The sequence below is a fragment of the Eptatretus burgeri genome, chromosome 14, assembly GCF_056783735.1.
Source record: "Eptatretus burgeri isolate ZD-2024b chromosome 14, Ebu_testis_v1, whole genome shotgun sequence".
Taxonomy (NCBI): Eukaryota; Metazoa; Chordata; class Myxini; order Myxiniformes; family Myxinidae; genus Eptatretus; species Eptatretus burgeri.
In genome coordinates, this window is record NC_140974.1 from 43,680,952 (window position 1) to 43,708,158 (window position 27,207).

At 41.7% G+C, this 27,207-nt stretch overlaps 1 protein-coding gene and 1 long non-coding RNA gene across 7 annotated transcripts in view; one reads left to right on the forward strand and one right to left on the reverse strand.

Moving 5' to 3' along the window:
* Positions 1-4,233: 4,233 nt before the first annotated feature.
* Positions 4,234-27,207, reverse strand: part of LOC147013052 (double-stranded RNA-binding protein Staufen homolog 2-like) — a 66,367-nt gene continuing 43,393 nt past the window's right edge. For all 6 annotated transcript variants that reach the window (XM_085854525.1, XM_085854528.1, XM_085854527.1 and 3 more), the window contains 4 exons: positions 24,188-24,305; positions 17,577-17,690; positions 17,192-17,265; positions 4,234-7,248 (listed from right to left, as the gene is read on the reverse strand). In XM_085854525.1, the coding sequence (XP_085710651.1) occupies positions 7,179-7,248; positions 17,192-17,265; positions 17,577-17,690; positions 24,188-24,305 (376 nt within the window). In that variant the 3' untranslated portion in view covers positions 4,234-7,178. The remainder of the gene's footprint in view (positions 7,249-17,191; positions 17,266-17,576; positions 17,691-24,187; positions 24,306-27,207) is intronic.
* Positions 7,182-27,207, forward strand: part of LOC147013053 (uncharacterized) — a 66,041-nt gene continuing 46,015 nt past the window's right edge. The window contains exon 1 of the long non-coding RNA XR_015051170.1: positions 7,182-7,280. This is a non-coding gene — a long non-coding RNA (uncharacterized LOC147013053). The remainder of the gene's footprint in view (positions 7,281-27,207) is intronic.

Consider the following 27,207-nt stretch of genomic DNA (forward strand, 5'->3'; position numbering starts at 1 on the left):
AGCATTGAAGTTCCACTCCGTTCCTCTCACCAGCAACAAACTCAAAGACCAGCAAACACCCAGCTAACCACCTCTTAAACCAGTGAACAGCTTTCAGACCAGCCCACATACTAGTCTAGATGCCAAACAGCCATTTCAGGGCAAAGCGTGCTTTAGCGTCATTATGAAGTTTTTTTTGGTTGATTCATCATCTCTGAGCTATCCTGAAACAGAATCAGCCGGGTGCCAGACTCGCACCCTTGAGGAATTTTTTTTTAAGAGGCGAAAAACAAAATGGCCACCACAGACTTTCGATAAATTCTGTTTTGGGCTATATCTTCACTTCTAATGCACTTACACACACAATTTTGGTGTCTACTACTATGTTTCATGCGACAGACAAGGTAAACGTTGATGATTCTCTCAAGATTGGATGACAACAAATGGCGGAATTTGAATCTGGATGGACAACAAGCTTCAACAAGACACTAACCAAGAAAGTGACCCTGATGACTTCGACTAAAAAGAGCATCAAGCTGGATGGAAGGCCAGTATATGATAACAAATTGATGATTCAAGTCGAAAACATCAACTCAACTTACACACAACACTTCCAGCACAAAAAGTGGTCGAAAATGTAGTCTACAATAAAGTACAACTGATCGATTTGATCTGTCAGTATCTGATGACCCACATTGTGGACAACCAAACCAAACCGGTGATCACCGGAAAAGATCCTACACCAGTACAAGTATGGAACAATTCCACTCTCCAGAGACAGGATCTGAAAACACACCATGAAGAAGCAGATGTCATCATCATCCATCACTTAGTTAGAATTGTGTCAGATGTCAATGGTGACACACACACACACACATCAAAGTGGTCTGCGACGATACAGATGTCTTTGTCCTGCTGATTCATTTCTACCTCGAGAAAAAGATGACTGTGGATGTGTCAGCATGGAGAGTCCGTGTGCTGGGAGGGTGAACGTAGACATTCGCCAAACAGCACTGAAACACAAGAGCATCGCCAAATATCTGCCTGCTGTACATGCTCTGACCGGATGCGATACTGTGTCGTATTTGTTTGGCATTGGAAAGGCCACAGCGCTGAAGGTACTAATGGGCGGACATCATCCCACCTTACTTGGTCAGCTGGAAGCAGATGAGGAAAAGATGATATCTGAGGCAACTTCCTTCATTGCTGCCTGTTATGGTTCCAAAGTCGAAGGTGATATGTCCACATACTGGTATCAGTTGTGGAAGTCTAACATGGCCAACTCCAAGATTACCGCTGCTCCAAAATTGAAGTCGTTGCCCCCATCACATGATGCCTTTGTTCAATATGTACATCATGCTCATCATCAAGTCATTATATGGAAATCGGCCACTCAATCAGACCCTCCGAACTTGGATCCCATCAAGTATGGATGGCAAGAAGGTGAGGACGGTGCGACGTTGTGTCCAACCACACTTCCACCTGATGTTTCTGCTGCACCAGTCACCATTCTGCAGCTGATCAAGTGTGGATGCTCCACCAGCCGGCCATGTCCCACCGGGAGGTGTGGTTGTGTGGCAGCACAGATGTCATGTTCGAAGTTTTGCAGTTGTAACGAACAGACAAGGGCAGTAGCTGCTAATCACGATGACTATGACGAAGATTGAACATAATGTAGAACATTGCATTCTTAACAAAGTTAATATTTGTTTGCCTAAAAATAAAAGGTAATTTAAAAATCATATACATGTACATACTTACTTTAACACATAACCCAAAGTCATCGTCAACTATCCACATGTATCCGGATATATTTGTGTAAAAATCGTATTTCAATATAATCATCAATTCATTGATCATTGTAAGTAAGTTACTTCAGCTGTCATTGACTATTATTGTGTGTAGTATTAATATTTGAGGGTTCATCAAATTCAATTTCTTACTCGAAGTGATCAGTGGAACTGCAAAATAGCCATTTTTCATACTAAAATGGTGGCCATCTTGAAAATATGAGACAGGTCTTATATATCCACCTTCAATTTTATCATTATCGGATTCCTTGACCAAGAAAACATAGTCGTAGACACCAAAATTGTGTGTGTAAGTGCATTAGAAGTGAAGATATAGCCCAAAATGGAATTTAGCGAAAGTCGGTGGTGGCCATTTTGTTTTTCGTCTCTAAAAAAAATTCCTCAAGGGTGCGAGTCTGGCACCCGGCTGATTCTGATTAGGAAAGCTCAGAGATGATGAATCGACAAAAAAAAAAAAAACTTCATAATGATGCCACAACATGATTTTTCACATTTCCGCTGGACTACACAGCATGTGGACTACTGCGCTATTTGAGCAGCTGGGGAGGGGTGGAGTTTAGCGGGGTCAAAAGTTGATTCCCCACCTCTTGTAGGCATAGCTGCTGGGAGCAAGGGTCACACACCGTTGCCTTTGCTCTGAGTGCGGCATGCTCATTGGCCCAGCCGCTCGAAAACCTGAGAAGGGTACGGATGGCGTGCGAGATAACAAGGTGGTCTTCTCTGGTGGAGGAACATCATGGAATGGTGTGCGCACACTTGTGTGTTGTCGGCGAAGGCTGGAAAGGCGAGATTGAATGGTGGGTTTTGAGTGAGATGGAAATAAAGTGAAGCAGGCAGGGCGGTTGTCGCTGGCATCAGAGAGTACACTCGTATACTTCTCTATGTAGGGATGGTGCGGGAAAAAAAATGGCTGCTCCCATCTGCTACATACAAAACTAAAGTTGGAGTATGTTCTCTTAAAAAGTCACTTTGGCTACACATGAGAACCTACTTGGTTTGTTCAGTTGATTGTCGAGGCAAGGATCACTTTTCAGATCTCCAGACCGTGGAAAAAGCAAAAATCAAACCCCAAAACACGAGATCGGTCAAACCTCGGAATTCTCTTCGCGCTCATAATAATAATAATAATAATCATCATCATCTATCTCTAATTCCAGCTGTGTGTGTGTGTGTGTGTGTCTGTCTGTCTGTCTGTCTGTCTGTGACAGCTGTTTCTCGACAACCACTGGTCCGATCTAATTGAAACTTGCCAGGTATATTGCTGGGGACCTGAGTATGTGCCTTTTCAAGGTTTGATATTAATCGGACAAGTGGTTCCCAAGTTATGGCCATTTATTTACCAACCAATGACAGGACATGTTGCTGCGTCGGCGTGGCCGATGGGGAAAGGGCGCCATTTAGTTACCAATGATAGGACACATTGCTGCGTAGGCGTGGCCGTTGGGGAAGAGATCCTCAGCCACATTCCCCATTACGGGTTACAACGTACGGACTTCCGGATAGTGATGGCTTACTGTATTCTAATAATTTCTCGATTTCTTATCCGCATTTATAGATAAACACAATGCTCCAATCCAGTTGTCATTTACGAGAGCGAAGGAACGGCCTGTGTGGTTGTTTGAAAGTTTGTTTTTTTGTTGCACGTACGGCCATGCACTAGTAATAATAATAATAATAATAATAATAATATTTTTTAGACGGCATATTTCCAAGCTGCTTCTATAAATGGCAATGATTCTGGTACCATCCAACAGAGATTTACCTCATGCATCATCCTTTTGTATTGTAATTTCAATCGCTTCAAAGGATTCCACAAAATGTACGAAAAACATATTCCTTCGTAAAATAATCGACAGGGATCCGAGCGGTGGGCTGGACTATACGACTGTCAATCATCCTGATAAGGGCGGGGCTGCTATGCATTTGCCTCAATATCTGCTGATACACACAACATTCAAATGACAATCTGGCACCAAAGTTTTGGATCACCAAGCAATTGCAGAAGTCGAGTGGGAAGAGTTGATTGGGACAGAGGGGTGGGGGGGGGGGTGGTTGGTGTACTCATATAAATGTTGAACACCTCGACCTCAGGATAAATGTAGTGCAAGAAGCATTGTGGGCATTTGCAGTCTCGGACTCAATACCATGACACTTGTTCACCTACTTACAAAATGAAAGTTTAGCTTTATTTAATTATCATGCACATCCACTGTTCTGCTATAGTGAAGAGTTAAGGTATTGCTTTGAGTTTATAGTTCTTAAAAAGAATGGGACAATCGGCAGGCTGAATTTGACACCAACACACAACTACGATTGCTTCTCCAAAAAAATTGCACAAAAATAATTGTGAATTGTAAGTTTTGCATATGCGCGCAAAACTTCAAATGTAATTGACAGCTTTATCCAATTGCGTATTCACAATGATTGCAATGAGGCCAGAATATGGCTTTTGACAAAATTTTATTGCTTTGGTACAGCAGCAGTGGAAATGCTCACCAAAAAACAACAAAAGGTGAAAACAGGAGCAGACACAGCAAGGGTAAGTACGCTCACCCAAACATATCTGTCAAAATCATAGCAGAACCCTTATCATGCATCAGAGAGTGTAACTGGAATACAATAGTAAAATCAAACAATGCTTTTAGAAAAGAAAAAAAAAAAACTTGTCAACTTTCAAAATTCATATTCACACTTTGTTAAAATGCTTACTTTTCTAAACTGCTCATGGAGATGTGGGACACACAAATCAGCAAAAAATGAAACTGTTCATGATGGGAGACCAAACTGTCATTGTTCTCTATTATGATGGAAAGCTTTTCAGTTGTCCAGAGATATATGGTGATGATCAGGATGTGTACAAAACCGTGCCTCCTCGACTTCTCCAGAAAACAAAACAAATAAATAAAAACTGCCAAATCAAAAAGGTGTGCGTGTTAAAATACGTCTCAGGGTGGGTCTGTTTTTCTTGTGTACAAAATCTAGACTCATGGAAGAACAAGGGGACAAAGAGATAAAAAGGCAGCATATTAACCATGGTGCAACAGGTGAACACGAGCAAAGTAATTAATGAAAAGGGGGGAGAGAAAGAGGAGGGGAGAAAACACAGTGACCTGCAAAGGTTTGGTTCGGTTCACTTGTATTAGGAAATATTCCAGGTAGGGATGGGGTATGACGCGAGATGGTGACGCACTGATTACTTGAAGTCCTCAAGGGAGGAATTGGATTGACCAGTCTCTGGAAGGAAGATCCACAAACTTTGAGAATATAAGAGCAAGGGAACAAAAGAAAAGCAGAACAGCAATACAAAGAGGCAAGGTGCGGAGCAACGAGAGGAATAGCAATGTTTGTTTGCATATCGAGAGAGAGACACTCACAAGAGAGGAAATTCCTCTACAACTAGATTCGGTGTGCATCAATGTAAAAATAAGGACAACGCATTTCTCAAACAAATGTTGACAAGAAGGGTTCAATCCCAAAAGGTTGCACCATACCTGCCAACATTTGGTTGAGAAAATCTGTCGTCCTGAATACATGATATATTTTAAAATCCACCCAAATAATTTGACAAATACATCATCCAAAAACATCCTGCTCACTTGTGTGTAATAAATATTCCACAAAGAGCATTCCCAGCTGAGCCAAAACAGAAATGAAACTAGAGGGGGAGCACTCGGGAGAGTGCAAAACCTCCGCCGCCAATACTGCTGGGTCACTCAAGTGAACCTTGTATCTTATTCATTAAATATGATGTCAACAGTGCTGACAGAATTATAGTTCTTTTCTCCATTTTTTTTGGGGGGGGGGGGTTGGAAATCACTTAAAACATGTAGAAATGCAAAAAAAAGAAATCGAAATTTTGTTGAAAAAGTTGCAAAAAAAATTTTTTCTCCAACAATTTTTTTGGAGGGGGGGTGGTTGGAAATCACTTAAAACATGTAGAAATGCAAAAAAAAATTTCTCCAACAATTTTTTTTTGGGGGGGTAACAATTTTTTTTGGGGGGGGGTTGGAAATCACTAAAAACATGTGGAAATGCAAAAAAAAAAAAAAATTCTCGAACAATTTTTTTTTGGGGGGGGGGGACCAAGTCCAAAATTTAATGGCATGATCCTTGGACCATACCTCACCCCCCCACCAAGTTTCGTCGAAATCCGTCGAGGAGTTTTTCCGTAATACTGTTAACAAACAAACAAACACACAAACACAAACAAACAAACAAACAAACAAACAAACAAACAGAAAGGGGTGAAAACAGTGACCTCCATCCATCTTCGAAGATGGCGGAGGTTAATAAACTCTGAACAAAGAACAATGGCGTTCAAATCGGGTCGATATTGTCCTTATGAAGTCAGATCATACGAACCGGTGTTCAGCACAAGCACACACATGCAGATGCAGCTCCAGCAAAACTTTCCACCATCAAAAAAACACAACTGGATAACCTGCTCAGCACCAAATTGCTCTTTACCAGCAGAATCATCAAGTCAGCAATGACAATCCACTGTCATCATGCAAGATAATTATAATTGTATTCATGAAGCATTTAGGTAATGTAAGGCTTAAAATGGCTTCTTCATCTAATGTAACCTAGATTCAATTCAAAATTGTTGTTCCTTGTTCACATTAAAGAAAATGCCTAATTGAATTAAATACTGAATTCTTTGAAAGTGCTAAGTCAATGAGTGTTTATTGTTCAGCATCTCAGTTTACTTAAAAATTCTGAACCAGGACAAAATTCCCCAAAATTTACATGACCGTCCAATGTTATGACACCACCACTTGGTCTGGATTTTTAACGTCATCACTTTGCGATGCTCAAAATGACAAAGTTTGACATATCAAGTTACTTCATTTTCTTCTCCGATAAATACCAACGACCAAGCACGAAGGCACATTGAGCCCGTGAATCAGCCAGTTCATGTCAAAGGTTCAAATTAAAAAAATATTTTAAAAGTAAAAAGCATGATATCTAAGAATCCATCTGTAACAGACATTGGTAAGGCCATAATATCCACACAGCAACTGTAAACCCAGTGCCAACGAATATTGAGCTGTTGTATTCACCTGGGATCCCCTCTGACAAAAACCACAATTTCATCAAAATGTGTTTCTCATCTCCAAATAGGTAGATTTTCTTGAATTGTCCAATCAATAGATTTGAACCACACATCTTTCTTAAAGCAGAGGTCAAAGATCAAACTTCGTGCATGAATGAAGCATCACATGATAAAAATTAAAAACTCAAAATAAAACAGATGTTGACTGCATGTTTCTCAAAATTTGACCTGGTTGTAAATAACGTCCTGTTTTTGTAATAGAAACGACCAAATATCTTGAAAATGATGGATAGTAATCTTGCCGTCTCGGTTTTTGATCCACATTGTTTTTCTTAAGCATCAGTTGAGCTTTGTGGAGACGCTTGAAGGACTGCGGGCAGAACTCCAGCATCCCGGGAAACCCTGTTACAATGCAAAGCGTCATGGAAAGTGGGGTAAGGACTGTTGTAACAAAAACATAAAAGCTGATTATTGTAATGCATATGGGTCAGGGGGTATAAGGTGGAGAAAAAAAAAACAACACAACTGGAGAAAGGGTGGGGGAGAGGGAGTGAAAAAAAGCTGCACAAAAAGGTATAAATAAGTGTTCAGGTACTTCAATTAAAAAAAATATACAACTGCAGTTATTTTACTCATTGAAATTGGGAGTTTGTTCCAAAGCCTTGAGGCAATTGATTGCAAGGAACTACAGCCCACCTTTTTGTGAAATTTATGTACAACAAGGGAAGAAGCTGTTGTAGAATGAAATGAGTAAGGTTTTCACTGTTGTGTAAAATGTCATGATTTGTAAACTGGAAGAGAAGATGACAAGGACTTGAACATTTGAAGAATTAATACCTCCATCCACCTTCGGTGGCGGTTATGTTTTCATACCTGTTTGTTTGTCTGTTTGTTTGTGAGCAGGTTTTCTCAAAAGGTTATGAACGGATTCAGGTGAAACTTGAGAGATAGATTGGGCTTTTGACAAGGACAAACATTCGATTTTGATGAAGATCCAGATACGATACTTTTTTGATTCCTAAGTGATTCTTTGTAATTGAGAGATAGGGCCAAAAACGATATCTAGCATGATATTTCAAAAGGTTGTGGACGGATTATGACACTTATGTGGACTAAATTATGTGGATGTGGACTAAACTTAGTGGATGAGTTGTGTAGGTGGCAAGAACAAGCGTATTAGATTTTGGTTCAGTTGTCTCAGTGGGATACAAACCGTAAACTGTTCAGCTTGGTGGAGGTTTGCACTCTACCGAGTGCCATTCTTGTTACCCTCGCCAGAGGAGAGGGTATTGCATTTTTGTCTGTTTGTCTGTCTGTCTGTCTGTCTGTCTGTCTGTCTGTCTGTCTGTCTTTGTTTGTCTGCACAGAACATGAGTACAGTTTTTCTCTGCAACCGCTTCTCGGATTGACATGAAATTTTCACCACAGGTGCAACTACTAATGTAGAATGGTTTAATGATAATTACGTCATCACAGGACATGTGGTGTGGCAGCTATGTTGCAAAAAAGGAAAAACTTTGAACCTCTGTATCTCTGAAACCACACCATGGAAAAAAATTGAAACTTGGCACGTGGCAAGTACTCCCCATGGGGAATAAGTGTGATAATATATATATATATATATATATATATATATATTGTTACGTTTGAGGGGGGGTATGCATTCAAAGGGTAATTAGGATGTTTAATTAGGTATGCCATGCTGTTCGAGTTTACCAGGATCTCGATGTAATAAGTAGCAATTCAGTGGTGATAAGTTGTCTAGTAAATGTTCATTTCTTCAAGGGGGAAATGATAAATGTCACGTAATTAGATAGGGACACGGGATAGGGTAAGTGTGTCTGCGTAAACCCCTTTTGGTATTCTCTGAAGACTGGCCGTGACATCACAGGACAGTGCAGCGGATGGCTCCGCCCCGTGATCACGATTGGCGGAAGGCGATGGCGGTGGGCCAATAAACGGCTCGATTGGGAGTGACGAGGACGAAGGATAAAAAGGTTCTGTTCGGGGTCAAAAAGGAAGAAGAAGAAGATTACAACCAGAACGATCGTGTTTTTTTGGTGTGGAAGCTGTGGCGGCAGAGAGCGACCTGTTGTTGTGCTGAGTCGATCGTGTTCTTGATCGTGCCTGGGAGCCTTGCCGAGCCTCGTGCCTCGCTTTGGTTGGCTCTGGGGTTCTGCTGACTCGGAGTACGGGGTCGGGCGGCGGGCGGACCTGCCTCCCTCTCCTGCTCGCGGCTTGGCGCGGGAGCTGGTTCCCTGGCAGCTGTGGGCGGACTTGGGCCAGGACCAGGAGGTCGACAGTACCGCGGTTTCTCCTGCCCCCCTGACGAGAGCAAGGCCGGCTCGTCCAACGCCGATCCAGGGACAGTTGCGTCCACACCACGGTCCAGCCTGACCACCAGAAATAGCTACGTTTTGTGTGTGTGTGTGTGTGTGTGTGTGTGTGTGTGTGTGTGTGTGTGTGTGTGTGTGTGTGTGTGTGTGTGTGTGTGTGTGTGTGTGTGTGTTTGGCGCCTTAGAGGGATTGAGAACTGTATATTCATTGGAATTGTCTGTGTTTTTTCCCCGCGCCCGATCCCACACCATCCCGTCGAATCGCCCAGGATCCCTCTTCTTGCCGAGTCTTGTTATTTCTGGTGAAAATAAAAACAAATAAACATCATCAACTCAGTGAAAAGTGACTCGTGCCACCTTCCTCGTCCCGTTTGCGGTAGAGCGATTAGAACCGCCATGTTTGGGTTATAAATAAATAAACCGCCTCCATCGTTTCGGCTCATTCTACGTTGGCGGGACTGTTCAAGTCCCGTGGACGTCACATTGGTGTCAGGGTGTTGGATGTTCGAACCCCTCTAAATTATATACCAGGATTAAAATCTCGCCACGAATTGGAATATAAAACTACTACAGAAAAGCGCGCGAGCGCGGGAAAATTTTGGCGGGATTTTTCAAATTTAAATTAATTGGCGGCAAACGGGACTTCTGCACCATGGCAGATGTGCAGATGTTTGAGGAGGAAGGCCACGTGTCTGGCAGCGAGTCGGGGGAAGAAGGGAGAGACGGGGGTAGAGTTGGAACCTCCCCCATTCCGAGCGTGGACCGTGCTTCATCGCCCGTAACGGAGCCGGCAGCGCCGGAAACCGGCACAATGACGATCTGGACAATGTTGGAACGTTTAATGAGTGCAATTACAGCACAGGGGGCAAAAATGATGGCACAGGGGGCACAAATGGCAGAAATGACGGCACAAATGGAAAATCAATTCGTGACGCAGAGGGCAGAAATGACGGCACAGGGGGCAGAGATGACAGATCAATTGGGGGTAATGGGGGAACAGTTGGGTGCACGGATTGATTTAATGAGGGATGAATTGGGGGAAAAGATGGAGAAAATGAAAACTGAGATGCAGGAGTGTGTGGATGTTAAATTGGGAGAAATACAAAGTAAATTCGAGGATAGATTGGAGGAAACAAAGGTAGAAATTACATTGGAGGGGGAAAATATACGAAAAAAATTGGTAGATAAAATTGATGCAACGAACATTCGGGTTGATAAAGTGGATGAAAGCCTGGAGCGTCATCGTGCCTGTGTGGATGCTCGTATGCAGCTGCAGGTTGAAGAGTGGGGAGAGCTGAGGAAGCAAGGGATGAATTTGGCGGAGGAGGTAAAAGGATTGGAGGCTCGTTTGGACGAACAAGATAAAATTATGAGCCAAGATGAAGTCTTGGATAAAGGCCTGGTAGAGCCGTCTTTTGCAAGTAGAGTGTCCGGGTTGGTTGAGGAGCAGCTACAAACTCGCGACGGAGCCTTGGAGGAGGTTGTGCGGGCCCAGAAGATCCTGCGGGAAGAGGTGAATCGGTCCATTCAACGTTTGGAACAGGAGGCAAAATTGACCCATGAGACCCTCACCACAAAACATCTTTGACAACAGTGGGCTCCGAAATTGGATACGCAGCCACAAGGGTGTTTGATCCCTGGGCTGGATTCGGACAAGGGAGAAACTGAGAAGCGGGCCACCGTAAAAGTGATCCCCCTGGTAAATTTCGACGGGACAGGGAGCGTTGAAGCTTTTCTGACGCAATTTGAGTGCATTTCCCGACTAAACGGGTGGAATGAGCGGGAACGTACAGGGAATTTGGTGGCAACGTTGCGGGGACCAGCCGCAGATGTGTTAAACGTGATCGCGGAGGGGATGTTGACCAGCTCCCACATTTGCGAGGCGTTGAGCCGTCGGTTTGGGTTCGCGGCAAACTGTGATCTGGTGCGGGCCCAGCTCCAGCACCGCAGATTAAAGCCGGGTGAGACAGTGCAGGAGCTGGCACAGGACATTTACCAATCAGTCAGGATCGCATATCGGGACTTTACAGTGGAGGCGTGGGACAGACTGGCACTAGAGAAATTTTTAGCTGCTCTTCCTGACCCTGAGGTCCGAGCGCTAGTGGAGCTACAGGATCCATCCACCGTGCACCGAGCGGCCGAATGCGCGGCCAGGCTGGCCTCGTGGAGTCGGCCGGGTCGGGTGTCCGAGAGGCCATCGGTGACGATCCGACAGGCGGAGATTCAGGATCAGGGAGGGGGGCTGGGAGAAATTGGCATTACCCAAATGCTTCAGATGAATCCTCCTGCTGAACCGCCAGGTCTATCCGAGATGCCCTTTCATAGGTCGGGTCCGGAGATCACTGTTGGGGGTCGGGGAGACTAGATTGGGCTGAGCATATACGGCCATGCTTGGCTGCTGAGATTGTGGCGAAGTGCCCTCCTTTGGTGGAAAAAAAAAAAAGTGAATTGTGGAAAAATTGGCATGGGTTTGTAAGTTCTGCTGGGTTTTAGAGTGACGGTCGGGACAGTGGGTAATTGGAAACAAGGCGGGCACGAGTGGCTGTCCAATGGCTGGTGCGTGGATCGGGTGGGAAGTGCTGTGTGAGTTGTTTTAAGTGAAGAGGTGAGGTGTATGGTGCACACATTGTTTTTTTTGTTGGGCATGGTGTGGTAACAGGGAAGGTCATGGTCGGTGAAGTTTTAGAAATGCAGGTGTCACATGTAAGGCCGATGGGGTGGGGGAGTCATGTGGGTTTTGTGGGTGGGGATGATGTGCTTGTCCACAGGGATTGCTGAAGCTCACGGTGAGCGTGAATTGCGACCCCCTTCAAGGAGATTCACCACGTGGTGGCTAATGGTGACAGTGTCTGGAGGCAACTGGGAGAGGGTCTGGTTGGGCGACCAAGGCGGGTAGGACCTTGGCGACCCAGGAGGGCCAGAGGAGCCAGTGAGACCCCTTCCAGAGTGTTGTACGGGATTAGAGCTGATGGCTACCAGGGGGGAGGGAATCAAAGGGAGCGGGGCGGAGAAACGTCCGGGTTGGACTAAAGCTTACCTGTGGGCATGGTTGCACCTGAGATGCCCGCATCATCTTGTGGTAACTCACCCCACGGCCACGACGGGATTCAGCCTGCATGATTAAAATGAGGACCATGACCTAGAAATGTGGTGGTGACCATGGTGTGAGTGTTGCGAAGATGTGCGAGTCCCACTTGATCCCACACAACTTGGCAGGTGCAAGCAGGGGCATGATGTCCGCATAATTTTGGGGCAAGCAAATTTGAAAATTGGCTCCCCAGGTAACGCTGAGTCTATTAGCATCCACTGGGGGAGGCGGTCAAGTGTAAATATCCTGTGAATAGTGTCGTTAAGGCTTAGAGTAGGAATATAAAGTATAAGTGTTGTGTTTTTGTGGAACCTTTTGTTTCCCCTCCCCAGATCACTGGAAGAGTGCTGGGCAAGAGCGATGATCCGGAGGATGGAGTGCAACTTCGCTCAGTGCTCTCATGTGATAAAATAAAATAAAAATAAAACGAATGATTGTTTCGGCGAGGATAAGGCCATAAGGGGGTAGTACATTAAGCAGGATAGGTAAGTTAGCTGCGACTCGCTGCCCATTGCCCCTCCTACTTTATTTCGTTAGGTTAATTAGGTGTGAGTCAGTAAGTGTTGAGGCTGGTACGGTAGCGCCTGTGATATACCTTGCAGGAGCTGCGGTACCAGAGGAGAGGGCAGTGTTACGTTTGAGGGGGGGGGGGGTATGCATTCAAAGGGTAATTAGGATGTTTAATTAGGTATGCCATCCTGTTCGAGTTTACCAGGATCTCGATGTAATAAGTAGCAATTCAGTGGTGATAAGTTGTCTAGTAAATGTTCATTTCTTCAAGGGGGAAATGATAAATGTCACGTAATTAGATAGGGACACGTGATAGGGTAAGTGTGTCTGCGTAAACCCCTTTTGGTATTCTCTGAAGACTGGCCGTGACGTCACAGGACAGTGCAGCGGATGGCTCCGCCCCGTGATCACGATTGGCGGAAGGCGATGGCGGTGGGCCAATAAACGGCTCGATTGGGAGTGACGAGGACGAAGGATAAAAAGGTTCTGTTCGGGGTCAAAAAGGAAGAAGAAGAAGATTACAACCAGAACGATCGTGTTTTTTTGGTGTGGAAGCTGTGGCGGCAGAGAGCGTCCTGGTTGTTGTGCTGAGTCGATCGTGTTCTTCATCGTGCCTGGGAGCCTTGCCGAGCCTCGTGCCTCGCTTTGGTTGGCTCTGGGGTTCTGCTGACTCGGAGTACGGGGTTGGGCGGCGGGCGGACCTGCCTCCCTCTCCTGCTCGCGGCTTGGCGTGGGAGCTGGTTCCCTGGCGGCTGTGGGCGGACTTGGGCCAGGACCAGGAGGTCGACAGCACCGCGGTTTCTCCTGCCCCCCTGACGAGAGCAAGGCTGGCTCGTCCGACGCCGATCCAGGGACAGTTGCGTCCACACCACGGTCCAGCCTGACCACCAGAAATAGCTACGTTTTGTGTGTGTGTGTGTGCTTGGCACCTTAGAGGGATTGAGAACTGTATATTCATTGGAATTGTCTGTGTTTTTTCCCCGCGCCCGATCCCACACCATCCCGTCGAATCGCCCCGGATCCCTCTTCTTGCCGAGTCTTGTTATTTCTGGTGAAAATAAAAACAAATAAACATCATCAACTCAGTGAAAAGTGACTCGTGCCACCTTCCTCGTCCCGTTTGCGGTAGAGCGATTAGAACCGCCATGTTTGGGTTATAAATAAATAAACCGCCTCCATCGTTTCGGCTCATTCTACGTTGGCGGGACTGTTCAAGTCCCGTGGATGTCACAATATATATATATATATATATATATATATATATATATATATATATATATATATATATATATATATATATATATATATATATATATATATATATATATATGATGTCATAGGTGGCTTCATTATTGCATATATAGAATACTACATCCGATCGGTGTTAAATTTTTTGAGGGTCATCTTGGGATAAATTGGTCAACAGAAAAAAAACTGATGACATCATCGGTCATGTGGATCAGCAGCCATATATCCTGTTTTTTTAACCTTCAAAAATATTCTCTTAAATGGCTCAGCAGATCGAGGTAAAACTTTACAGCTACAACCACCTATCCATGAGGAACAAAACGTTCCCACCAATCATGTCATAGGTAACATGGTTTGGCAGCCATATTGGATTTACCCAAAAATCTTGAAATGATCTTCTTTTCAAGAACGGCTGGACAGATCGAGGGAAAACTTCACACACATGTTCCCCATGCCTTGAGGATACCAGGGTGTTCATGAATAATTGATAGGTCACATGGTCTGACAGTCATATTAGATAGCGGGGAAATTTGTTTTTTTTAATTCTCTCTCTTGAACGACTGCATCAATCGAGGTGAAAGCTCTGCGCTGCAGTTTCCTCACAGCGGCGCCGCACGCGCTGGCCTCCATGAGGGCCCACCTCACAGCGAAGGTGCACGTGGCTGATTTACCTCAGGAATAATCAGACAAAAAGAAGAGGGGGGACGAAATGAAGAAGAAAATGATGTAAGCAAACCTAGCTATGAGATCATCGCAACGCACGCCCCAGTTGTCCCGCTAGACTAAAGGAAAGGGACTATCTACACTTATAATAATGGAATAACTGTCTTGGGACAGCTATCTGTTGTATGCATGCAGTTCCAAGAACTGCAACAATATATATATATATATATATATATATATATATATATATATATATATATATATATATATATATATATATATATATATATATATATATATATATACACAGTCATGCGCCGCATAATGACGTTTTGGGCAACGATGGATCGCATATACGACGGATCTGCCAGCTCCATTATAATGGAACTGAAAAATTCCTATCGCCGAGTGATGTAGCCGACGTAGCGCTGCCAGTCGTATAAAAATAGCACATACAATTATGTACAGTACATAATACTTCATAATGAGAATAAACAACGACAGTGTGGCTCCGTTATAATGCGATAAACTTCATAAAATGTCATGGCGAAAAAAGCAGGGTCGTGCTAAATCGGGATTCAAGGAAATCGGCTTTTAAACTGAACCAATGTTTGCACGTTTACCTTCGAGCAAGTAAATTACCTTTGCATTGAATAATTCCGCGAATAAATCGTTGTTGTTACAGTCAAAATTAAAACACAAATTTATTTTTAGTGAAGCTTTTTATGTTGTCAAAACAATCGCACTGTTCCGAAAATATATTTCACAATTGACAGGTGCTCGTTTCTTCATTTGTAAATGATAACATCGATGCAATGATTACGTATTTATAAAATCCAAACGCTATTTATTCACCTTTCTATAATTGAATCGATGCAAGAGGAGATTGTAAGCTGCCGCTAACAACACACATGGCCGTCATGAACAGCAAAAAAGGTAAAACTAACGCGTCTTCCGTCTCTCTTGGATGTGTGTTGCAATTGCCGACAGTATTCAGTACAGTAACATGCTGTACAGGTTTGTAGCCGAGGAGCAATAGGCTATACCATATAGCTTCGTTGTCTAGGTTTGTGTAAGTACGATGTTAGAAAACAAAAACGAAAAAATATTTATATATATATATATATATATATATATATATATATATATATATATATATATATATATATATATATATATATATATATATATATATATATATAATGATCACACGACGACGTCGGTTAACGACGCATTTCTCAGAACGTAGCCCCATCGTTAAGTGGCGCATGACTGTATATATATATATATATATATATATATATATATATATATATATATATATATATATATATATATATATATATATATATATATATACATACATCTCATTTGAACCACTCACTGACTGACTGCCTCACTGATATTAATGCTCAGTACCTTCTGGGTAGAAAGCTGAAATTTCACGTGTCAATGGACATCGAAGCCAATACACCGGGAAAAATCATAGAACCATCGGAAAGCGTTTGTAAATAAAAAATAAAATGAAAATAAATAAATGGAAAAAAACAAATGCAGGAGAGCGACCCGAGACAATGGGGAAAGCATTGTAATGTCGCGTGCCGATAGACGTCGAAGCCAAAAAATCACAGAACCATCGGAAAGTGTCTGCAAATGAAAATAAAAATAAAAATAAATGAAAATAAATAAATGAAAAAAACATAAATGCAGGTGAGCAACCAAAGACAATAGAGAAGCAAAGTCCGTCATTGCTTAAAATGTGTAAGCATACTTCGCAAGTGTGTACATATCTATAATATCTAACCAATGATGACCACATTCATCGTTTAAACATCAATCACACCTCCTTGCTGTTATGGTGAGCATCGCTGCAGATTATGTCTCGCACGGTAAAACCACATAATCCACCAAAAACAACCGTCCGTCTGCCACCCAGACGATTGTTCCCGCTAATGCAAACCATTCAACAAGAAGGCACGACGAATGTGGTCATCATTGGTTAGATATTTATCGGCACGCCGTCCTGATGAGGGCAAATAAGCCCGAAATCCAGATAGGCGGCTCCGTTTGATATTTAACTGATGTTGACCATGTAATCTTTGTTGCCGAGCTGAGGCCTTCTGACTGGAGGTGACGCTTTGGTGTAGGACTTTATGTGTAGGATTGTCCATTGGAGATCGGGGTAGTGCTCATCACGCTCCACATATTTTGATATATATATATATATATATATATATATATATATATATATATATATATATATATATATATATATATATATATATATATATATTGGAATGGGATGAGGGGGGTCCATGGATGGAATGTGGTAAGAATAGCTTGGTTCGTGTGCTCGAGTCGGGTAGAATTAGAAATGGCCCATTTACCAATGCAAACCTAAAAATGTCGTGTGCCATTTTTTTCTAGATTACTAACAAACTGAGTTTTATTCATTACAGAAATGCACACAAGAAACATCTTTCGAGCATGCTCCACTTACCCTTCAGGCGTTTCTTTGCTAACTGAAGTGTCCAGCCCTGTATCCGACAGGTGTTTCAGAGCATTGAATGCGGCCTGTGAAAAGCAGCCATGTCAGCGAACAGTCGCCATTAAAACAAGTCAGTCCTTGGTTCCTGGCAGGAAAATAAAAACAGGGCCTGGGTTCTGCAGAGCGTCTGAGGGTATTAAGACGAATTTTCTTTTCTTTCTTCGATTCAGAGGCATTATAATGTCCATTTCATTTATCATGGCGATTTTGTATTTTCTTTGACCGATTTATCATATCAATTGGATTAATCATAAACTGGTCCAGTTGCCCAAGACCTCTGCCAGTTTTGAAATTGTGTTGAGCAGTTGCAAGTCCTGACACAGCAAAGCTTGTGTACCTGCTCTTGTGCTTGCTCCATGGTTGGACCGGTCGCACTTACGGTGATGTGCATTGGCAGTAGCGTTATTGTGCTCAGAGCCTCAGCTCCTTGTTGCGCATTCTCACGCTGCACCTGTTGAGAAAAAAACCACTGTATCACAACACCCATCGATTACCATGTTCAAATCCTTTATGATTGACATTTTAATCACAGATAATCCAGCAGTTTTTTTTTTTGTTTTTGTTACAGCAACTGGAGGTAGAAGCAAATAAATTAGAATACTGTAATAACTCCCTTTTGGTCAAGACAGGGTAGTAATTGCAAGCCGAGCGTTCAGAGTAGTGAGTTTGTTTTTTGATCCACAATATCTCTGTCGTACCGAGGTATAATGCAGGTCATTCTCATTTTATTTTGTAAACAAAAGCTCAGCTTATGATGAAGACACAGATGGTAGAAAGACAAGACACACACACATTGGGGCAACAGTTAGACACAAGCAAGGGAAACAGCGAACAGGGAAAGAGGCGAGAAGGAGGGGATGAAACAGTAACCGGCAAGTAAGAAGGTTGGGTTAGGTAGGGTTAATTGGGTAGTAAAGATCATGGGTTAGGAGCGGGACATTATATGAGATGGTGTTGCACTGCTTGCTTGAAACCCTGGAGGAAAGAGTGCTATTGTACAGTAATTGGAAGGCGGTTCCACAAACAGAGAAAAGAGGAATAATAAAAAGGGGGAGGTTTTTGGAAACTAGATTTTATAGATATAACCAAGAGGGGTTACTCGAAGAATGCTTATGCCCTCAAGGAACTGAGAAGAGTCTGATTACTGAGGGAGACGGTGAGAGTGTTTAAGAACCACCAATCCATCTGCGAGAGTTGACTATACTGCCTTCAATTAAAAACAGATTCAAATCCAACTTCTGACTGATGCTTCGCAGGCAGGGTGTTACATCATAGAATGAAGAAGTAGTCTTGCTCGTGAAGGTTAGTATCTATCCCCATCGGCTTTTTGCTCTAAGAAAGGGTTAACACCCGAAGCATACCTCAGTCAACGTCATGGTGATTTCATACATCATTCTACCCATCCGTCGACGCAGATCAACACTGGCCTTCACCAGCAAGAGCACTTCCTTATTTATTTATTTTTGGATCCATTGTCGAGGGTGGTGGAAGAGCTATCATTTGTATAACTGAAGGGATCAGGACCCATCAGGACAAAAGGAACAGTTCAGAGCAGAGATTGATGAAGATTCTTTGGGCCCCAAATATATTTTTTTCACCCAAAACGCCAAAAAAAAGGGACCATGTTATTTTCGCACTTGCTTTGCAGATGTTGCTTTCGACTCCACTGCAAAAAATCTGGAGGAATTCCCATGTTTTATTGCCTTTCCCCCCCTTGGGAAAAAAGACCATATTCAGGTGTTCCTTTACCAATCAGCTTGCTATCGCTTGCCAAGCCAGCCATTCCTTATAAACCATTTTGTTAGAGTACTTGCTTGAGCGCTTAAGCCACTTGGCAAGTACCCTACAAGCTGATTAGTAATGGAACACACCTCAGCACTTGCAGGGTTGTGTTCAGTTACCAAGTTTTTATTTCCTTATTTTTTTTGTATACGTCGACGAGGCTCGTGGAAGAGCTAAGAGTTTTTTGTAGAGTGCTCGCCAAGTGGCTTAAGCTGACTGGTAATGGACACACCCCAGATGTGCAAGACCAAAGACCCTTTTCTGGTTCTGCCATATTTGTGTAATGATAAAAGTTAATTTCGGGTGATTTTTCAACCCTTTTCATCCCTTGTTCAGCTATTTTCCACTTTTCAACACCGCTGGGGTTGTTTCATTTCATCCTTGGGATAGGTGCTTTTATTTATTTATTTAAAACGCAACGTTCTGCCGTGCGCATGGGTTCATCCATTTACTCATGAAGGGTTGTTTGTGATCGTACAATAAATTGTAGTGTGGATTTGCTAACCAATATCGATATGTATTATCATGAGGAATTATACTTATTTTATTGTCGTTATTGTTGCATTTGCACACATTAAACATTGTTATTATGGCATTAAAATAATCAGGACCAAAGGGGGTCTATGGGGGCTCCCCGACAAAATAGGTATTTGCTTTCTTCTCAGAAACTACACATGCAATTTCGATGAAACTTGACCACAACCTTCATCACCCATGATGTACCAAAGTTTGTTCATGGCATTAAAAAAAAAAAAAAAAATCAGGGTCTGAGGGGTCTATGAAGGGAGTTTGTGGTGAGGTGGGGGGGTTGCATATTATTGACTTTCAAAATTCATCTGATATCTTGTCATTTATATTGCTTGCTGATTATTGGAATATTTTATTATCACAACGAGAACCCCATAATTCTTCTTCACACAGTAAATATTGAATTAAAGCTTGTTAATGATCGGATACTGGCAAACAAACTTTCTCTTGATAAAACTAACTACATGCTATTTTGCAATTCAATTACAGAGTTTCCTAGTCATATTAGTATTAACGATATGCATCCAGACAGAGTTAACTCAACTAAATCCTTGAATTGTTAAAAAAAAAAAACCCTTTTCACAGCCATTTTCCCCTGCTAAGCAGGGGTTAGCTTTTTGCAGGCTCCATGCAATCATGGTTCCCTTATTGAGGCAATGTTTTTATGGCCGGTTGCCCTTCCTGACGCCAACCCTGGTCGCCTCTTATGACACATAGGGATATGGTACACCTATTCTCACCGGGGCATACACTGGGACCAGTACACTGGTACTCATTTCGCTGACCTCGGAAGGATGGCAGGCTGAGTCAACCCCCTGGTATTAATTCAGTGGCAAACGGGACTCAAATTCAGGACCCGAGGATCCCAAGCCAGCCACCCTAACCACTAAGCCAACACCAGGCTTATAAATCCTTGGATTGTTCATTGATCATAATTTATCATGGAAAATACATACTGACTATGCATACATTTCTCTCATAAAATGTTGGCATTTTTAATAAGTTGAAGGGGTTTTTTCCCAGTGCGTGTTTTACTTGTCTTACATTCTACCCTTGTCTTACGTTATTTAAACTATAGAAATTTAGCCTGGAGAAACACATCAAATATTCACATGGAGTGAATTTTATTGATTGAAAAATGAGCTGTTAAAATTATTTTTAATAATACTAGTTTTTAATCTCACACTGATGTGTTCTTTCTCAGAAATAAGATTCTGAAAGGTCATGATTTGTACTCTCTTAATTTAGGAATACTCACGTTTCAAATGAATACTGATATGTTACCTCATGTCATAGAATCTTTATTTATCAGAAACAACCAAATTTATTTTTTATCAAACAAGACAAGAGTGAAACCTCAATTTACCTTTTACCAGAACTGTTTTCTCACAAAAATCTCTGATGTTCACGGGACCCAAATGCTGGAATGACTCGGATACAAGTTTTAAACAGAGAACTAGCCTCGGCAGCTTAAATTTTTTTTTGAAATATCATCTCTAATAAATACAGCATGTTTGATCATGCTTGTGAATAACGCTTTCTTTGACATGTGACATCTGACTGTTGCTCTTATTGCTATTCAAATATGTGTTTCTTTGCACATACATTGAGATGTCATACTGTGGGCTCTTTTATTCTTGCTTAAGGCTCTAATTATATAGATATGTTACCTTTTTATTTTCTCCTCTTCTTCTCTCTTTGTATTTTTTTAATTTCATTTCTTCTTTGTTGTTGTATGACTTGCGATTTCTTCTTCAACTGTTCAAAGGTATGATTACAAGATGCTATTCCAATTCCTGAGGAGCTTATTATCCCATGCTTGTGAAGTGAAAAGCGGGGTTAAGCGATCTGTCCTGTATGTGCGTACGTGCTTGTCTGCATTTTGTTATTCCATTTTTTCTGGAACCGCTTGTCAGATTGATAAAAAATTGTCACCATAGGTGCGACTACTCATGCAGAATGTTTTAATGATAATTATGATGTCATAGGACACGTGGTGTGGCAGCCATGTTGAAAAAAGTAGAAATGTTGGACCTCTGTATCTTTGAAACCACTCTATGGAAAAAAATTGAAACTTGGCACCTGTCAAGTATTCCCCATGGGGAATAAGTGTGATTTTTTTTTAATGATGTCACAGGTGCCTTTGTTATGATGTCATAATTGCATGCGTAAAACGCTACATACGATGAGTACGAAAGTTATTGAGGGTCATCTTGGGATAAATTGGCCAACAGAAAAGAAATTATGAGATCATCGTCGGCCATGCGTTTTGGCAGCAATATTGATATGTATATATACATCTTCATATATATATATATATATATATATATATATATATATACATATACATATACATATATACATATACATATATATATATATATATATATATATATATATATATATATACATATATATATATATATACATACACACACACACACACACACACACACACATACACACACACACACACACACATTAAACCTTCTATATAATCTTCGCCGAAACAGCTGAACAAATCGAGGAGAGACTTTACAGGTATGACCACCTATCCATGAGGAACAAAAACTTCCCCACCTATGGCATCATAGGTCACATGGTTTGGCAGCCATATTGGATTTACCCTAAAACCTTTAAAAATCCTCTCCAGAACTGCTGGACAGATCGAGAGGAAACTTCACACACATGTTCCTCAAGTCTTGGGGATACCAGGGAGTTCATTAATAATTGATGTCACATGGTTTTGCAGCCATATTGGATGGAAGGAATATATTTTTAAAACTCTAATTTGAACGGCTGCATCAATCGACGTGAAACTTCAAAATTATGATTCAGTTGTGATGGATAATATGTTTTAAATTTCAACCCGATTGGACGCATGGTCTGGCAGCCAGAATTATTTGATTTTTTGAATTTGTATTCTTTGATTTTTGAAGAAAAAGAAGGCTCACTCAGCTGTGTCTGAATGCGATTGAGGGTAGAGGAGTAGAGGAGTAGCAGTTGAAACCAGAGTTCTATCCAGGTTCTGAATGATGACTTCATCTTTGCTTTTTGCTTGTTCGGGTTCCTTCTGATGACTCCAGTGCAGTACCTATTTTATTTAGTGTTCCATTTGATTTCAATTCCATTTTTATCCCACCCCCCATAAGGGAGGGAGCGGGATATTGTAATCGTCCGGTTTGTTTGTCTGTTTGTTTGTTTGTCTGTCTGTCTGTTAGCAACTTTACGGCAAAACGGCTTTAGCAAACACTATCAAATTTAATCCACAGGTGGGCAATGAACCTTGGACGACCCCATCAACTATTGGGTCCAATTGGATCAAAGGTCAAGGTTAAGGTCACGAAAAGATCAAAATCGTTTTTCACTCATAACTTCGTCAAAAATGATCTGATTTACTTCAAATTAAGCTTATAGTGAACCTTATTCTATTTGTCACTTATAATCCTACCCATTCCTATAGTGAGAATGCATATTTGTGAAGATCGGTAGGGTCCGGAGTTTTGGGGGTCATGGTCATCGGTCAAAATTACAAATTTTCCATTAAAACTAAAACATGGTTACGAAAATACAAATTTATGGGAAAACAGCTGGCTCAAACACTGTCAAATTGTATCCACAGGTGGGTAATGAACCTCGGACGACCCCATTAACTTTTGGGTCCAATTAGGTCAAAGGTCAAGGTCAGGTCACAAAAAGGTCAAAATCATTTTTCACTCATAACTTCGTCAAAAATGGTTTAATTGACTTCAAACTAAAACTAAAGTATTCCTTATAATCAATATTCAGGTTAAGGATGTATCAAATTTAAATTTGATCCCCAAAATAACTTTATGCCTTAAATGGACGGGATTTGTTGTACCTGGCACCACTTGTTTTTATTATAAATTTGCCTCCAGAAGAGTTGGCTTGCACCAAGTCCTTCTCAAGACTGCACAGGGTAAGTGTTCTATGAATACCACCTCATTTTCTGTAAGCATTGCTTTTTTATTAGGTTCTTCCATGTTTCATATCAACAATTTATACATTTATCTTAGAATGATTATTTACAAAATTAACTGTTATAATGCAGTTTTATGTACATATTGTTTTGTTATATTTCAGTTTTGTTTGTATGTGAACTTGAAGCATGAAATGAACTCAACCAAACCAAACCAATAAGGAGAGGCCTCGTGATATGAGAGCTGGGGCTCTTCACCTTGAGAGACATGTATGCCAACTGCATGATTCTAAGTGACAATAGGAAGACCAAGCTACTATCCAGGCCAGTTAATACTGGCACAACCCAGACCTGTGGACGTGTGTGCCAGTCCTGAATCAGACTCCACAACCAGCTGAGAACCCACAGCAGACACAACCAATCTGGTGGCAGCTGATGGCTCGGATATTTTCCAAACCGAGAAGTCAACCATTATCATCCTCATAACTTGGGTTGAGAATACCATACAGCCTAAATCATTGATAAAAGGGTTACACACATGATTAATTAGCTTAGAGACATGTATGAGAGGAGATGTTTCTATAAGGTTGACAAACTTGGGGAAACCATAATGTTTGGCATGACATTATGCGAGCGTGTAGTTACGGGCAAACAAATTTCAAGCCAAAAAAATTCCAACCTGCATTTGAACCCCTTACCTGGAAACCCAATGTTGCGGCGAGAAGGTCGAGCTGCTGGTTGGGTCGTACTGCTGCAGGCTGCATGGCACAAGTGCCTCTCGGCGATACCGGAGTTGCTTTAACATGCAACAGCTCCCTGAGCCAAATGGGTAAAATGAAATATGTCCTTACAGCAAGTTCAACAAGGGGACAAAAAAAAAAAAATCAATAACTGGTTCAATCTAGTCATATTGAGGTAATTTCTAAACTCAGATATTTTCGGTTTATGTTTGTGGGATTGATAGGGGACAAAAACTTTACTTTTCAAATTCAATATCTGAATAGAGGTTCATCGATAAGCTAAACAACATTGGCTGAATAGTCAACATGTGGACAGACCAAACACACAAGGTTAAGGCCCGGTCACACCTTGACGTTTTAGCTAGCGATGGCAACGTATTAAAATGTATGTAAAACGCTGGCTTATGTTGAACTTTTGATGTTTTTTTTTTAAAGATTCGGTCGTATTCATAGCGACTTGGTCTTATGTATAATGCATTGGTAACAGACACAGAACGTTTCGTTGTGTTATAGATAACTTATACCAACGAATGCTGAACCTGTTGTCGGCCTACACAACCGATGCCCAACGATAGTCTAACTTAGGCATAGCGCGTTGCACGCATCGCCGACGATGTCGTGACGTAGCCTATTAAAAGGCTGACGCACAACGATTCGAATCATAACTGCCGTAGAAATGGAAGTGTCAACATCGTGGTCACACCTTGGCGATCTTGCCAGCGTATGCCGACCTAAGAAAAATTTGTCTAAAACGTTGGGGCACGTCAAATACGGTATGAGTAAGTTTGGTATACGTGAGTAGAACGCTAAAGTACGCTGTCATACGTCGTAGTAAGTAGAGTACGTCAAGAAATTTTAAACATGTTCAAAATTTTACGACGTACTCGGCGTATGACACACGTTCCGCATGCGATGGGGATAAGTTTTACACACGATATGTGGACGCTTACACACGTCCACAAAGACTACTTATAAGCTACTTATAAGCTACTCATAAGTCGAAACACGTCGCGGTAATGTCTTTTTTACGCGAAACTTATTTCTAACTTATGTTTGACGTGCTTTGAACCAATTCTTTACGTAGTCCCAACACACATCGACGTATGTAGACGTATTCCAATGACGTCTTCCGGTCGACAAAAAATAAATAAATGAACGTGTTTCTAGCTTACAACTGCCATATAAAGACGTGTTCCCAGCGGTTTTGGGAATTGGTATATAAAATGCTGCTCATAAAAGGGGAACCCAACAGTGTTTTTGAGTTCTTTTTGAGTCGATGTCCATGTCAGCAGTAACAGTATCAGTATCAGTATTAGTATTAGTAGTAGTTTGTTCATGTTGGCAGTAGTAGGTGAGTGTGAGGGGGAGGGTGTGGGTTATGATGGATCGTCCTTGCATTTAACGATTTAACGATTTAAATGATAAACTCAATGATTTAAATGGCTGCATCTCCACTATTGAAAGTAGACGCTTGCGCTCAACAATTGGATTTTTTTTACACTCAACAACTTTTAAACGGTACCACTCAGCTATTTTCATTGTTTACAATGAACGATTTAAATTGCTGTCACTCGCCTTTGTTTTTTGACGCTGGGGTTTGGAAATTTGAAGCGTTTCTTCTGAACGTGTTAAAACGCTCAAACTCGACTATTTTAAGTAGACGCTGCCGATGGACAATTGGAATCATAGCCAAGCTAGACATCGAAGTGTGAACATCCTCGTCATGCCGAAGAAAAGTTTGAAGAATGCTGCAAATAAGTGTCCTGGCCGTGGCCGTGGACGCTGACGCAAGGACGATCCATTATACCGACGTCTTTCAGCCTATGAGTAACTTAAAAGTAACGTCTGTCGATGTGTGGCAACGATCGCGTAACGTGCCAACAACACGTTAATCATAGGTTAGAAATAAGTTTCGGGTACGCTAAACATTACCTCGGCGTGTCTCAACTTATGATTAACTTACAAGTAGCATGTGTTGACGTCTGTCAACGATCGCAGACCGTGCATACAACTTGTGGCCAGCGTAGCGGAACGTGTGAGTCATACGCCGGCATAAGTCGTGAAATTTCAAGCATGAAAAAATTTGAGGACAACCAAAAAGTACAACGTTTAAAGCCAACGTACAACGACGTATGGCAGTGTTTTTCAGCATGCTCTCAATGTTATCAAAACTTACCCATAACGTATTCAACGTGTGCCAGCGTTTTAGAAAAAAAATTCAAAAATCGGCATACGTTGGCTAAAACGTCAAGGTGTGACCGGGCCTTTAGTGATAGTAAAAATAAAATAAAAAAACACAGGCCTGATGTGTGACATAACAGTCAAAGGAAAAGTGAGAATAACTAAACAGCACTCGGTGGAGCACATACCTCCGCCAGGCTGAACAGTTTACATTTTGTTTCCCATTGATAGGCCAGATCTGGATCTGTACCTGAACCATAATCAAATCTTCTTGTTCTTGTCACCTAACCAACTCATCCACCAACTTTTGGCAGAACTCGTCAACGACTTTTTGAAATATTGTGCTACACTGTATTTCGTTTCTGACCCCATCTCACAATGGTGAAGAATCACTTAAAAAATTTTTTTTAATTCTCTCATCCACAATCTAATCAATTCATCCTTGTCACACACCCAACCTGCCCAACAAGTTTCACTTGAATCCGTCCACAACTTTTTGAGATTTCCTGCTCACATGCAAACAGACAGGGGTGAAAACACAACCTCCGTACACCTTCAGTGGCAAAGATAATCATGTACATGGAAGTGATTAATAAAGGACCGAGAATCATAAAATAAAATAAAAATTGAGAAAAGAATGAATGGGAAAAGAGTTTATTGAGGAAACACCAGGATGGAGGCTCAACTTGAAGACTAAATTCAAGGTGTAAGCCTCTTCATGTCATCGTGAAATGAAACTCCATTTATGGCTTGTTTTTGTTTTTTTTGTATAAATTGTTGAGGCTTGTATGAGAGCT